General features: G+C 40.3%; 1 protein-coding gene across 4 annotated transcripts in view; it reads left to right on the plus strand.

Annotated features, from left to right (window-relative positions):
• The window catches only part of MAP3K4 (mitogen-activated protein kinase kinase kinase 4), an 84,150-nt gene that overhangs the window by 16,645 nt on the left and 55,103 nt on the right, over positions 1-12,402 (plus strand). For all 4 annotated transcript variants that reach the window (XM_074333786.1, XM_074333783.1, XM_074333785.1 and 1 more), the window contains exon 2: positions 9,006-9,196. In XM_074333786.1, the coding sequence (XP_074189887.1) occupies positions 9,006-9,196 (191 nt within the window). The remainder of the gene's footprint in view (positions 1-9,005; positions 9,197-12,402) is intronic.

The raw sequence follows: 12,402 nt of genomic DNA on the forward strand, positions 1-12,402 counted from the left end.
CTTGGCTGTTGCACAGACATTTTTTTTAATGACTAACAGCTTTAAGGGGTACTGCTCAGGTATTTCGTAGATTGTTCCTCAGCTTGGGTTTGTCTGCTGTTTTTATCATGGTTTGACTGGAGTTGTGGGTTTTGGGAGGACGACCACAGAGGTAAAGGGTGCTTGTCATCCAGCGAGGGGCACATGCTTGCCACGTGGTGTATCGCTGCTGGTGTTCACCTTGACCACCTGACCGACAGCTGATGGAATAGTGTTTGTCAGTTTCTCCTCTGCAAACTTCCTTTTTTCTCCACCTTTCTGTACTGTGTTCTTTGAAAGTGAGCCACTAGAAGTGCAGCTCACACTTAAGTGGTGGGCAGTATCTACATCCATTACTGGGAGTTTTTCTGTACGGGAGATTGGTCTCGTCTCCCATTAATTTATTTGTTTAGTAATTATTTATGTCAATATGGATTCATGGGTTCATGGTCATAATCCAGGACTGTGTCATTTATTTTGTTGCTCAGATTGTTCCCGCTTTGGCCAATGGGCGCTCTGTTCCTGTGTCCTAACACACTCCCACTGGTTTGTTTTTTGTTTTTTTGAGCACTTCTCGCGTGTTGGCACTAAGAGATGCTCCAGGCTCATGTTACAGCTTCCTTGCCCCAGTCCTGGAATCAATCAGCCATTTCTCCTGGGAGTCCTGCTTCTTTTATTGAAGCATGGTATTAGAAACCAAGATCTGGTGCCACGATAAATGAGCTCTTTCTGTGCTAATGTCAAAGCAGAAGTGAGAGATTTAATGTCCAAATTGTCCTAATTGCCTTTCCCACTTTTCTTTCCATTTCCTTCATTGGAAACCCTGGGAGAATATCTCATATGCTTGTATTTCCTAGATTTATCTTCCTAACAGTTGGAGTTCATCTTTTGAATGTGTATGTGTGTCATAGGGCGTATTTATAGTTAACTATTTTTAAAGTCCAAACTAGGAAAAAAGATAACTTGAGCCAAGGAAATTCAAACAACTCATGTGTTTTCTTATAGAAAGGGGCTCTTTAGTTACTTGATTTCTAAGAATGACAAGAAAGTAATTCATGATAGAAAATGATTTTTTCTCCACAAATTCAAATTAAAATAAGGGAATAAAAAAATGTTCTCATTTGTAAGAAGAGTAGGTAGAGATCATAATTCTTTTTTGCTACCTTTTAAGTTTTAAACATTTTTTTGTTTCTCTTTAAACTCTTTTTAATGTTTTATATGCACTTGGCATAGTATAAGTCCCTTTGTTTGTGTTTTCTCCCAGTTTTGATACATTTCCCATCTTCCAAATTTCCCTGCCACAGCCCCATAGTTCTCTTTAGTCAGGCCTCAAAAAACCTTTTGAATGAATCATCACTTTTATGTTGCTTCTTTTAAAAAATTTTTTTTGTTGTTGTTGGCATTTCATTGCAAAATGCATCCACAGTGAGACTGAAGTGGTGTTTATTTTCCTTTCTAGTGTAGCAAGGACGTCCCTCCTACCTTTGCTGCCTGCGTGCGTCACTCATGCACAACCAGGAGCATCTAACAAGGGTTTTCATTCCATTTTGATTCTTGCACATATGACCTGATACTGATTTGCAAAGCTTTGGATAAAGATATAGGATAGATATACTCACGCATTTCTTTGGAGATATTAGACGTGGTAAAAATAAGAAAGTACACCTGAAAAACGTCTTACTCTTTGTCCACTCGTTTTTAAATACTTAACTGTTTGCTGCAAAATTGCAGAAATAACAGAAATAATCACGTTTGTCTTTCAGCTATAACATGACTCCTGTGTTTATATGCCCAAAGCATTTTTCACACTCTGTCTCTTTGTTCTAGTTCCTTTTGGGTAGTCTTCTGGTTAACCAAAAGTGACAAATAACATGAAGTCTTTAAAGCATTCTGTTACATTTATTTCTATGATTTTGTAAGTTTATTTTTTGAAATCTTTCATCTGAAAATATTTTATCAACAGCTTATAATTATTTTTATTTCTAATGATGAGTAGAGTTTCTCCATCTGGGGTAATTTTTCTTTGTTTTCTATCTTTGAGTGCTCTTTGTGTTTTTCTTCGTTCAGAACTGATAAAGTATATTTTGTACAAATTTATGAGTGAAGTAAATGACTTGTCCCAGAAGATCTAAGACGGGCAGGCCTGTCTACTCATCTTCCTAACCCGTCCCAAGACCTGAGCCCGTCCGTTTCTTCTATAAAACATCCATCCAATCATGAATGCTTAAGGCTAATAGGGTACTTTCAAGAATGCTTGTGATTTTCTCTTCCCACGAGTTGAAGAGTTCCTGGTTTGTTCCTAAATCTGTTTAGGTCTATTGTACGTTTTGCTTATAATTGCATAATTTAGTAAACCATTATACAAATACATGAAATGTGAATACAAGCAAGACTCGTAGTTTCTATATAAACTAATTTGGAATGCTTTGGAAAATCTAAAGATCCGTCCCAGAAAGAAAATTGCCATCAAGTTAGTTATAGGAGAGAACTATTAAAGTTTAGGAAGAAAAACCATAAAAATCCTGGAAAATCACTCCACGAAAGTCTTTACATTTTTGTTCTATTTTGAAGAAACGAGAGTGGAGCTGCCCTTGGTTGTGGTGTAGGTGACACAGTTGGACTGGTGGCTTCTTTCAGGCCTCACTCTACACGGCAAGGCTGTGGCCCTCATCAAAGGAGCGATGGATTTCAACCCAGCCCTGGGCTTAAAGTGAAAATAAAATATTTATGTTTTGTATGTGCGTTGGTTATGTATTATGAGTTAACAAACCATACCAAAGCTTAATGACTTAAAGTAAAAACCATTTATTATTTGTTACGGCACTGAGTGGCTCTTCTGCTTCTCATGGTGTTGGCTGGGGCTCAGGGACAGCTGGAAGGTCCAAAATAGCTTCGCTCACAAGCTAGCAAGTTGTTGCTGGCTGTCAGCTGTGACCTAGCTGGGCCCTCCGTCAGGCAGCCTCTCCAGCCGGTGACATTAGGCTGCGAAGACCGTGGCAGCCTGAGGGTAGCTGGGCTTCATGGTGGCTCGTTTCCCCTGGGGGACAAAAGTGGCCTTAAGGTACAGGCCCGGAACTGGCCCTGTGTCACTTTTGCTACATTCCATGGGTTAAAGCAGCTCACGGGCATCCCAGAGTCAAGAGTAGGTGATTATACACAGGCGTGAATACCGGGAGGCCAGGTGCGTGGGGCGCCTCCAAAGTAATAGCCCCCACAAACGTTTCAGTTTTTGTATTTGCATGGTTCATTTTTAGTGCTTTTAATATATATTTTTAAAAAATTAACTCACTATCCACAAGTTCTACTGACGTTTGATAAGAAGGCTTCTAATAGAATAAACTATTTGCAAACCAACTCACAACAGTTTGATCAAAACTTGTGTTCTTACTAATATGCATGAAACCATAGGTGTTTCAGCCTATGCGAATCTGATTCCAAAACCATGAGTCCTTATTTCGTACCCCATGGCTGTTGTTTTGGTCAGTAGATAGTCATTTTGGCACCAAGGGTTGCAGTACCACTTAACTCATTATCAGAACTAAATAATCTTTAATTCTTGTAGCCTTTACAATTTACGTTCTTCAAATAATTAAGTGTGGTTGTATTTTAATAGAGTTGAGATAATGATTAGGCCAACATACCAAAAGTAAAACTATTTACCGCACACGTTCATGTATTCAGCAGGTGGTTATCATGCCCACACTGTGCCAGGCGCTGTTCTGGTCCCAGGGGAACAGTGGTGAAGAGGACAGACGAGGGCCCTGCTGTCACAGAACCTGGACTCTAGCTGCGGAGAGTTTCTTGTTCACTTCTGTAGGAAGTCATTTTTTTTTTTTTTTTTTTAAATATCTACTTGTTTAAAAAAGATGAATTTTAGTTAAAAAACAACAAAAAAGTCTGGTGTCTATCCTGAAAAATAACCAAGACTCACTAGGCTTGTGAAGACCCTACACTCTGAATCAATGCAAAAGTTAATAGTGAATGTTAGATGCGTTTGAGGTTTGACAACAGGTCACCTGGAGGTTAGCCGATAAACACTCAACTCTAGGCTAATATAAAGATCAACTAACTTATTAATTAGTTGGCTCTTACAGTACAAACCAAGCATGCAACCTCCAAGTGAGCTTAGCTCCCTTTGGTTTATACTGCAGGCCAAACAAACCATACAAGTTCTTAAAAATAAGAATCCTAGAATCCATCCCTTCCCCCACCCTTTCCCCCAATAGCAGAAGTCTTCCTTGAATTATTGCTTACTGGAGAATAGGTAACTGGGGAGATGGAAGTGGTGGAGCGAATCTTACGCAGATGAGCACTGTACTGTACTTCATAAGTGAATAAAATATTTTATTTCTAAGGGCTTTGCTATATAGAATATTTAATGAAGTTAATTTTTAAGGGCTTTTGCAAAACCACAGATGTTTTCAAACTCATCTAATCCAACTCCATCGTTTTATAGATGAGCTATTTTAGTCACCATGTGGCTTACCTACTATGTCAGAGCAGAACTATTTAACCCCAAGGAACTTGAATTTTTGTCTTGTCTTCCACACATTTTTAAATTTAAAAATGACACCAAACTCCCTTGGGTTCAGTTCAAGACATACTTTTCTTAGACCAGATTCTGTGCCAAGTGAATAGTACCTTAGCAAAGTTTTATGTTGAAAGAGGGAAATGTGGTTTTATGTGACTGTCAGAAGTTTAGTACCAGAAAGACATTTCACATTTGTATGTTTTTAAACACAAGTAAGGCAAATGTTTCAGGGCAACTGATGTAGACCTTGTACTACTTTCCTCCTCCAAAATAATTGGTATCCATGGAAACATTCTGAACCAGTCAACCGACCACATTAGCTCATCTCACATGAGCTAATACAAAATGAGCTTTTGGATGCTTTTGGTTAGTTAATTGAAATGATGTAAGTTCTTTTGAAGTTACCACTAGTATTTATTTTCCTTGATTTTGTGTATAAATGTTTGGTTTTTTTAAGAAAAAAGAATAAACTTTTGCTTGATTCCCCCTCCCTCCATTATGTATTGCTTCTTAGCTAAGGCTCCCCAGCTAAGTTGTTTTTCTTTAGCTGCTTTTAAGATTTTTCTTTTTACCGTTTTCAGCAGTTTGATTATGAGGTGCATAATCAAAAACTGGTAGTTTTCTCAGTAGTTCTTCTGCTTGGAGTTTGCCGAGCTCCTTGGATCTGTGAGCTTATGGTTTTCTTCAAATTTAGAAAAGTTTTCAGCCCTTATTTCTTCAAAGATTTTTTTTCTGTGCCGCCCTTTTCTCATTTTAGACTCAATAGCCTGTGCTACACTGCTTGATATTGCACCATACACCACTGGTGCTCTGTTCTTTTTCATCTTTGTTTCTCAATCTTTTTCTCTCTGATTCATTTTGGATAGTTTCTGTTGTTATGTCTTCAAGTTCACTGATCTTTTCTTCTGCTGTGTCTAATCTCTTTTTAATTCCTTCCAAGTATTTTTCATTTCAGATATTTTTTTTTCTTGTCTATAGGTTATACTTGAGTAATTTCTGGTATGTTTCTATTGATTTTTCTCCTGGTTTGGGTGCTATCTTCCCGTTTGGTAATTTTTGATAGGATATCACACATGTGAATTTTATTTATAGGGTGCTAGACTCTTCATTTTTAAAATAAAGAAGAATAAAATAATGTTGGACTTTTTTTCTGACACGTAATTAAGTTACTAAGTTACTTGGATAGAATGTAAACTAATAACATTTCCAACAAGTGTGACTACAATTTGACTAAGTATATTCTGAGAAAGTATTTAAATACATAGTTTCACCTTTGTGTAATGCCTGTCCTAAAATTCATTTTAATTATGAATTATAAATATTATGGCTAGCAGTACCACATGCCATTTTTCCTGCCTCCTTTTCTGTGATGCATAATGGATAAGGGGGGATGAGATGTATTATGTTTTATCTTAATATATTGTTTATAACAGTATTTGTTTTTACTTCCACGTGATTCTTTTTGTTGGTTGTTAGAATAATTAAATAATTTGGGAGAGGTTTGAAATCAGTGTTGTTTATTGTGTCCATGTATAAAGACTAAGGTACAAAGTATAAAGACTAAGATAGATGACTTTTTGTTTTCTAATAGATGCAGGTTTAAAAACAAGAGAAGTTCAGCTTCTGACGAATTATTACAGTGATTTATTTTTCTACTTTGATTTGGAGAGTACAGCCAAATGAATTTTTCCATGAGTAGAGAAATAACTTGCCCACAGTTGGAGGGCAGTACAGAACAAATGCCTTTTTCTGTTTCCTCAAATTAAATTCTTAAACGTTAACTAGATTTTTATTAAATGTGCTTTCTTAGACTCTTCCCCCCACTCCTCCCACCGCCCTTCAAGCACAGGACTTGTTTCCATGTAGATCAGACAGGGGTATTTATTTAAAAAAGTAAACTCGTCTGTCCTGAGATCGTGACTCCCGGGGCTTGCCATTGGAAGACTTGGCTCAGTGAAGTTTGGACATTTTCAATCCTCTTCAGAAAATCCTCTTCCACGTTCATTTTGCATCTCTTGAGCTCATTCATCCACACAGCACTGCTGCTGGATATTAGTAAAACATATACTTTTATATCCCTGTTTGCTATCTTAGTATTTTCCACATAGCCCTTTGTTTCCATTATGTTGTTTTGATTTCTTCTTGGATCTTCACAACTGAATTGCCTGAAATATTTTACAATGTTGACCTTACAGATTCTAAATTAGTCTTCTTCTTAGTCTTAGAAAGGTTAAGTCATGTATGCAGTCTCCCATCCAGTAAGGCTGGGACGAGGCCGTAGGTCTTCTGCCTCCGAGGGCACATTTCTCCCTGCAGAGGGCGTGTGAACGGGGTTGTGTGTGTGCTTTCGGATCTGACTCCATTTTTCTGGGTATCCTGATGCTCCTTGTTGTGTGGCCTCGAGGTATTTAACTGACTAAATGTTTGTGCTGTAGTTTTTAGTGGTGATCGTTCTGGTATATGAAGTGTTGTGGAAAACACGGAACGGTTTTGAGCACTATGCTGGAAATTATTGGAGATATAAAAGTAGTAAAATAAGCACAAAGTTCTTCCTTAACCATTGGCTGTATCTTAGGGGGAAATAAAAAAAAAAGAGTTACAGTAATTGAATTTGAAAGAATTTAAAAACTGTTAAAAATGTTAAAATGGTTTCTGGTCCTGTGTCATGCCCAGTGGGTGGTGAGTACCTCTGCATTCAAGGTCTGTCATAGGAATAGTATCAATCCTTAGTGAACCTTTACTCTGTTACGGCTCCTTTGCTAAGCAAGCGTTACCGGAGTCACCCCTTACAGGTATGGAGGCTAAGTATTCATGATCCTTATTTTGGAAATGTACAATGTGGAGATTTTATAATAAATAATTTGGATTTGGCCAAGGCCCACACAGCCTGTGACCAGCACAGGCAGGATTTGAACCTAAGCCCCTCACACCACAAAGCCGTCTCCATAAATCATTCCGAAGCCTGTGCCACTAAAACTTGTGGAATTGAAATTAGCGACCTTGACATTCTATAGCCATGTCCTTTCATCAGCCAATTGACCATTTTGTGAGTGTAGAAGCAATGATGTTGGGAATTTCAGGTTAATCTGGAGGTTACATTGTTTGCTGTAGGACCTTGTGAGACTTAAATAATAAGAGAGCCCATGGGGATAGGTGCATTTAAAACTTACTTTTAAATTTGCGGGTGGTTTCCTTTGTTTTAGCTTTCAGGGTGTTTCACTTGTACATCTTACTGTGTGTGCACATGTGTGTGGAGTGTGTGTGCTCAAAGTGTCTAGAGTGGTGTTATCTGATTAAAAAAAAAGTTTTTGACCCGTCAAAGGGATTTCAGTACTGTACATTTGTATAATTCTGCAGCATTTTAATTTTTTGAAAGGTAATTTATTTTCTGAAGTTTCATGTGTCAGTCAAATTCAGTAATGGTACCACACATTTTAGAGTGGTTTTTCCTTTTTTCCTTGTGATTTTGAAATAGGTTGATTTTATATCAGGTTATAAATTGCCAGGAAAAGAAAAAAACTGGTTATATCTTGGATGTCGTTGCAGTTATGTTTATAAAATCTGAAGTATATTTTATAAAGAATATTCAGAATGGGGTAGGCTGATAATAAATATTTGAAAGGAGCTTTGTGATTGATTCCTTCTAGTTTGCTGTTTTGGCATTGTGTTTGTTCTCAGTTTATATCATTACATTTCAGTTTGTTAGCTTTGCTAAAGTAGAACTTTATCATTATTTGAGAAGTTGGCTGGGGACAGAGCATTGGCAGGAAGTGTTTCCCGAGAACAAGTTAATGAGGAATTGCGTTTTGAAGGCAAAGAGAAATGAATCCTTTTTCTGTCACAGCCTCCCTCTCCCTCCCTCGGGCCTCCGCTCTGCGTTGTAGTGTTCATCAGAGGACATAGAAAAGTTGGCCTGCCGTATGTTATCAGTGCTCTGTGTTGTGCTGCGTGGGGCTGGTGAAGTGTCCCTATGCTCTCTGTCTGTCTGTCTGTGTGTCTGTCTGTGTGTCTGTCTGTCTGTGTGTTCTGCAGAAAGAGGGGGGATCTCTGCGGTCCAGGGCAGGGCTGCACTGGCCCGCTCAGCCATTCAGCGTGGCCATGGCTGGCACACAAGTGCCCACCTGGTTCTGTCTGATCTGTATCTTTTAGTTCTGTGCTCTTTTTCTTTAGTCTCTAAGTTCTTAGTTTTCAGCTTTATTTCTGTTCGAAAGAATCCTACGCACAACAGAAACTGCGCGTCAGTTCTGCCCACGTGGTCAGAGCAGCGAAGTCAGTCGTTGCTTTCTCTGAGTAAAGAAGGTCTCCTTGTGCGTTCCCACAAGTGCAGCTACTGTGCTGAGGCGGAGACGCAGCCACAGAAAGGCTTTACGAAGGCTTCTTGAGAGAAATTTGAGGTAGTGTGAATTTGAATTCTCATAATATGTTCCTGAATATTTTCTCTGCTTGCGTTTCATAGGCAAGAGTGCACATTGGGAGATCCAGCTTGCAAGACTTCTGAATCTGATCCAGAGGACTTTGCGGATGAAACAAATACAGAGAACCTTTATGGCAACTCTCCCCCCAGCACCCCTCGGCAGATGAAACGCATGTCAGCAAAACACCAGAGGAACAACGTGGGGAGGCCTGTCAGTAGATCTACTTTGAAAGGTAAGTCTTGTCCCTAAAATGACATGCGTGACAGGGCCCGGCACGTTTGGTATATCGTCTTTATATAACATGTCACTACTGATTGATCCTTTCTCTGATAGTGTTAGTTATTCCTTCTACTTTGAGTTTGATGCTAATGGTGCTTTTACATTTTAGATTTTAATTTTTGAATTATTGCCATTAGCAGCAGTATTGTGAATGAAGGAGAACAAAATTCTCCAGAGATAGAAATCTTTGTCCTGAGTAATTGTTAGTTGGTGGTGGGAGGCACTTGTATTGCTCGTAGACGGCGGAAGACCCCGAGTGTGGGTGAATCAGCGTGCTCATCCACGGTGGCCGCTGGCGTATGGCACAGCGGGCCTCCTTTTGTTCTTGGACTCTCTTAGGCGGGGGTGTCTGGATTCTGTCTTGCAGACGTGGCATCTTGGGCAGTTGGGGAGGCAGAGCCAGGCTTCCTTCCCCAGGACCCCGAGGCAGTCCGAGGTCTGCACTCTGTGCGGTGACGTGTGCTGCCCTGCGTTCAGGGCCCTCCTCGCCCAGAGCCGGGCCTGGATGGTACCACACAGCTTGTCGCCGTGGACAGAGCCTGCGCTCTGCTGCTCTGTGTTTTGAACCCCACAGCTCCTAGAAGAGTCGCCTCTGTTTTCATTTTTCCCTTCCTCCTAGCTTGCCACAGCTGTTCTTTTCTGAGGCAGATGATCGAATCGTATTGACCTGCGCCCAATGTGCCCTGTTTCCTGGCCTGGAACCTCAGGTCACTGAAGCCTGTGGTACTAGAATTTCCCTGCGAACTTCAGCAAACCACTTGTCCTAAAGCTGACCTCATAGCCTCTTGGAATTCATCCATCTAATACTGCAGAAGATAGGGATTTCATTTTCTGTCTCATCTGAGAAATGCCCCTATCACGTGTTCTCTCTGCAGAAATCAAACCCGTTCTCATTTCTCCCTTTGTGTGGCCCACGTTCTCCCTCTCTCTCTGGCCAGACCCCCTTCCCACCGTCCTCCTTCCACACGCTGGTCTCTCGTGGTTGTGACGGCAAATCACTGTGTCCGTATCCAGTCTTTCCTCAGGAAAGAGAGAGGCAAGAGGAATGGATTTTATTGTATTTATTTGCTTGACTGAAACCTTATCCAAGGAGGAATTCCTAAGTGTAACTTGTCTGTCTTTCCCACAGGGAAGATTATTTTTTTACTTTCTTTTAAAACTTTATTTCTTGTAGGCTGTTTAACCTGTGGCCTGTACTTACCCCCTTTGGAAATTAATAGCTTTCCATTGCAATTTATCATCTTTAAAATCAATCCATATCCATCTTCTCAAAGAAATTTTTCAAATGCCTGTAGAAACACCTTGTCTCAAATAGTATCATCGAAGCAGCATCTCCAGGTGCAAAGTTAGTTAGTACATGTTTGCTTTGTGGTGGTAAAGTGAGAAGATGCCGACAATACACCTGCTCTTCCTTCACTTGTCGTTCATACTATGAGAACAGGAGTTGAGAGCACAGTTTCCCCATTTTGTAGACTGAGAAACTGAGGTGGAGTTTTAAGGCCACTTCTTTAAGGCCGGAGGGCTTGCGATAGCGGCAGGACTAGGTTAGGAACTGGTTCTCCTGGTTCTCGATTTGGACTTTTCCCTGTGCAGCTGCAGGGGTGCAGCTTATCTGAATCAGCACTTGGAGTTGGCTGGTCCTCTGGCGCCGATCAGTCAAAAACCGGCCGCTAGGTATTTGTTGGTTCCTGCTGTCCTCCTGGGCTGTGGAGGAGATGGAAGGAAGAGGGAAGGTGGTCTCTTTCCTCCTCCACTTGTTTCCATTGTTTATTTCGTAAAATTACAGAATTTCAGATCTGGAAGAGGTCTCACAGACCATTTTTCAGGTGAAGGAGCGAACGCCCATAAACCAAGTTGTTGCAGCTGTGTAAGGGCGGACCTAGACACCGAAATCCTGGGTAGCTTATTATTGCAAAAGATTACTTGTGTGTTTTAGATGGAATCTTATCCAAGGAGGACTTTAGAAAATACAGACAAGAAGAAGTAAAAATACCCATAAACCTAATATGCAGAAATAACAACTGCTACCTTCTTTGCCTTGTAATCTCTTTGTTTGCCTCCATTTGTGTTGTTCTATATTTACTGTTTTAGAGCCAGCTTTGTTCATTTAAGGCTTTATGGACTTTTTATGTCCTCGAATAACCTGTGCTGTTCCTGTCAGTGGCTGCTGTATTGTTTGTAGCAGCATTTGCACAGTTATCACTAATAGTTACCGAGTGCTTACTGTGTGCTAAGCTCTGTGCTTAGGTCTTCAAAAGAGTTATCTTTTAAATATCATAATAACCCAATGAGGTGTAGGTCCTTTATAATATTTAATTTACAGTTGAGGAAATGGTGCAGAGCGTTTCCAGGGCTCTTAGTTTTAAATGCCCCAGTCACGTGTGTATTAGAAAGTAGCTTCATACGTTGCAGGTGAGTTGTTTCTTGCCAATACTCTTGTTCACGAATACGAAGAAAAGATGGAAATGAAGCCCCCATGTGGGGCAAGGGGGCTGTTGGGATGTTTTGGCGCAGGGTGTGTGTTGTGTCGGAGGGACAGCCCTTGGGAGTGGCTTTGCCAGAGTGCCTGGGTTCTGATCTGCGTTCTGCCACCGTCTGCATATGCAGCCTCTTGTCTTGTGTTTCCGTCTGTAAAGCAGTCTGCCTTGCAGCGTTGTGAGGTGTGTATGTTTAGTCAGTATTGGCTGCCATTGCTATTGTAAACTAGAGCTCTTTCTCACTATTCATTATTCTTTTTCTTCTTAAATTTTAAAGTAGAGTCAAATAATTATGACATTGAGTGTATCCCTATTGGTGCCTCCATTTTCAGGACATTGAGTCTCAAGTCATGTATACTGTGTTTCCCCAAAAAGAAGCCCTAACTGGAAAATAAGCCCTAGCATGATTTTCCAGGATGACGTCCCCTGAACATAAGCCCTAATGCGTCTTGTAGAGCAAAAATTAATATAAGACCTGGTCTTACTTTTGGGGAAACACAGTAGCTACTAAGTTATGGATTTGGGACTCCAGCCGGGGGCAGTGCTGCCTGGACTATGCATTTCCTTGTATCTCTTCCTGACCCTTTCTCTTCCCACAGTGTATGTTGTCACCATAGTTACCTTGTCATTGAGTCTTTCTTTCCTTCCCTCCCTCCCTTCCTTTATCCCTTGACCTCTCTTT

This window comes from Rhinolophus sinicus, linkage group LG05 (genome assembly GCF_036562045.2).
Source record: "Rhinolophus sinicus isolate RSC01 linkage group LG05, ASM3656204v1, whole genome shotgun sequence".
Lineage (NCBI taxonomy): Eukaryota > Metazoa > Chordata > Mammalia > Chiroptera > Rhinolophidae > Rhinolophus > Rhinolophus sinicus.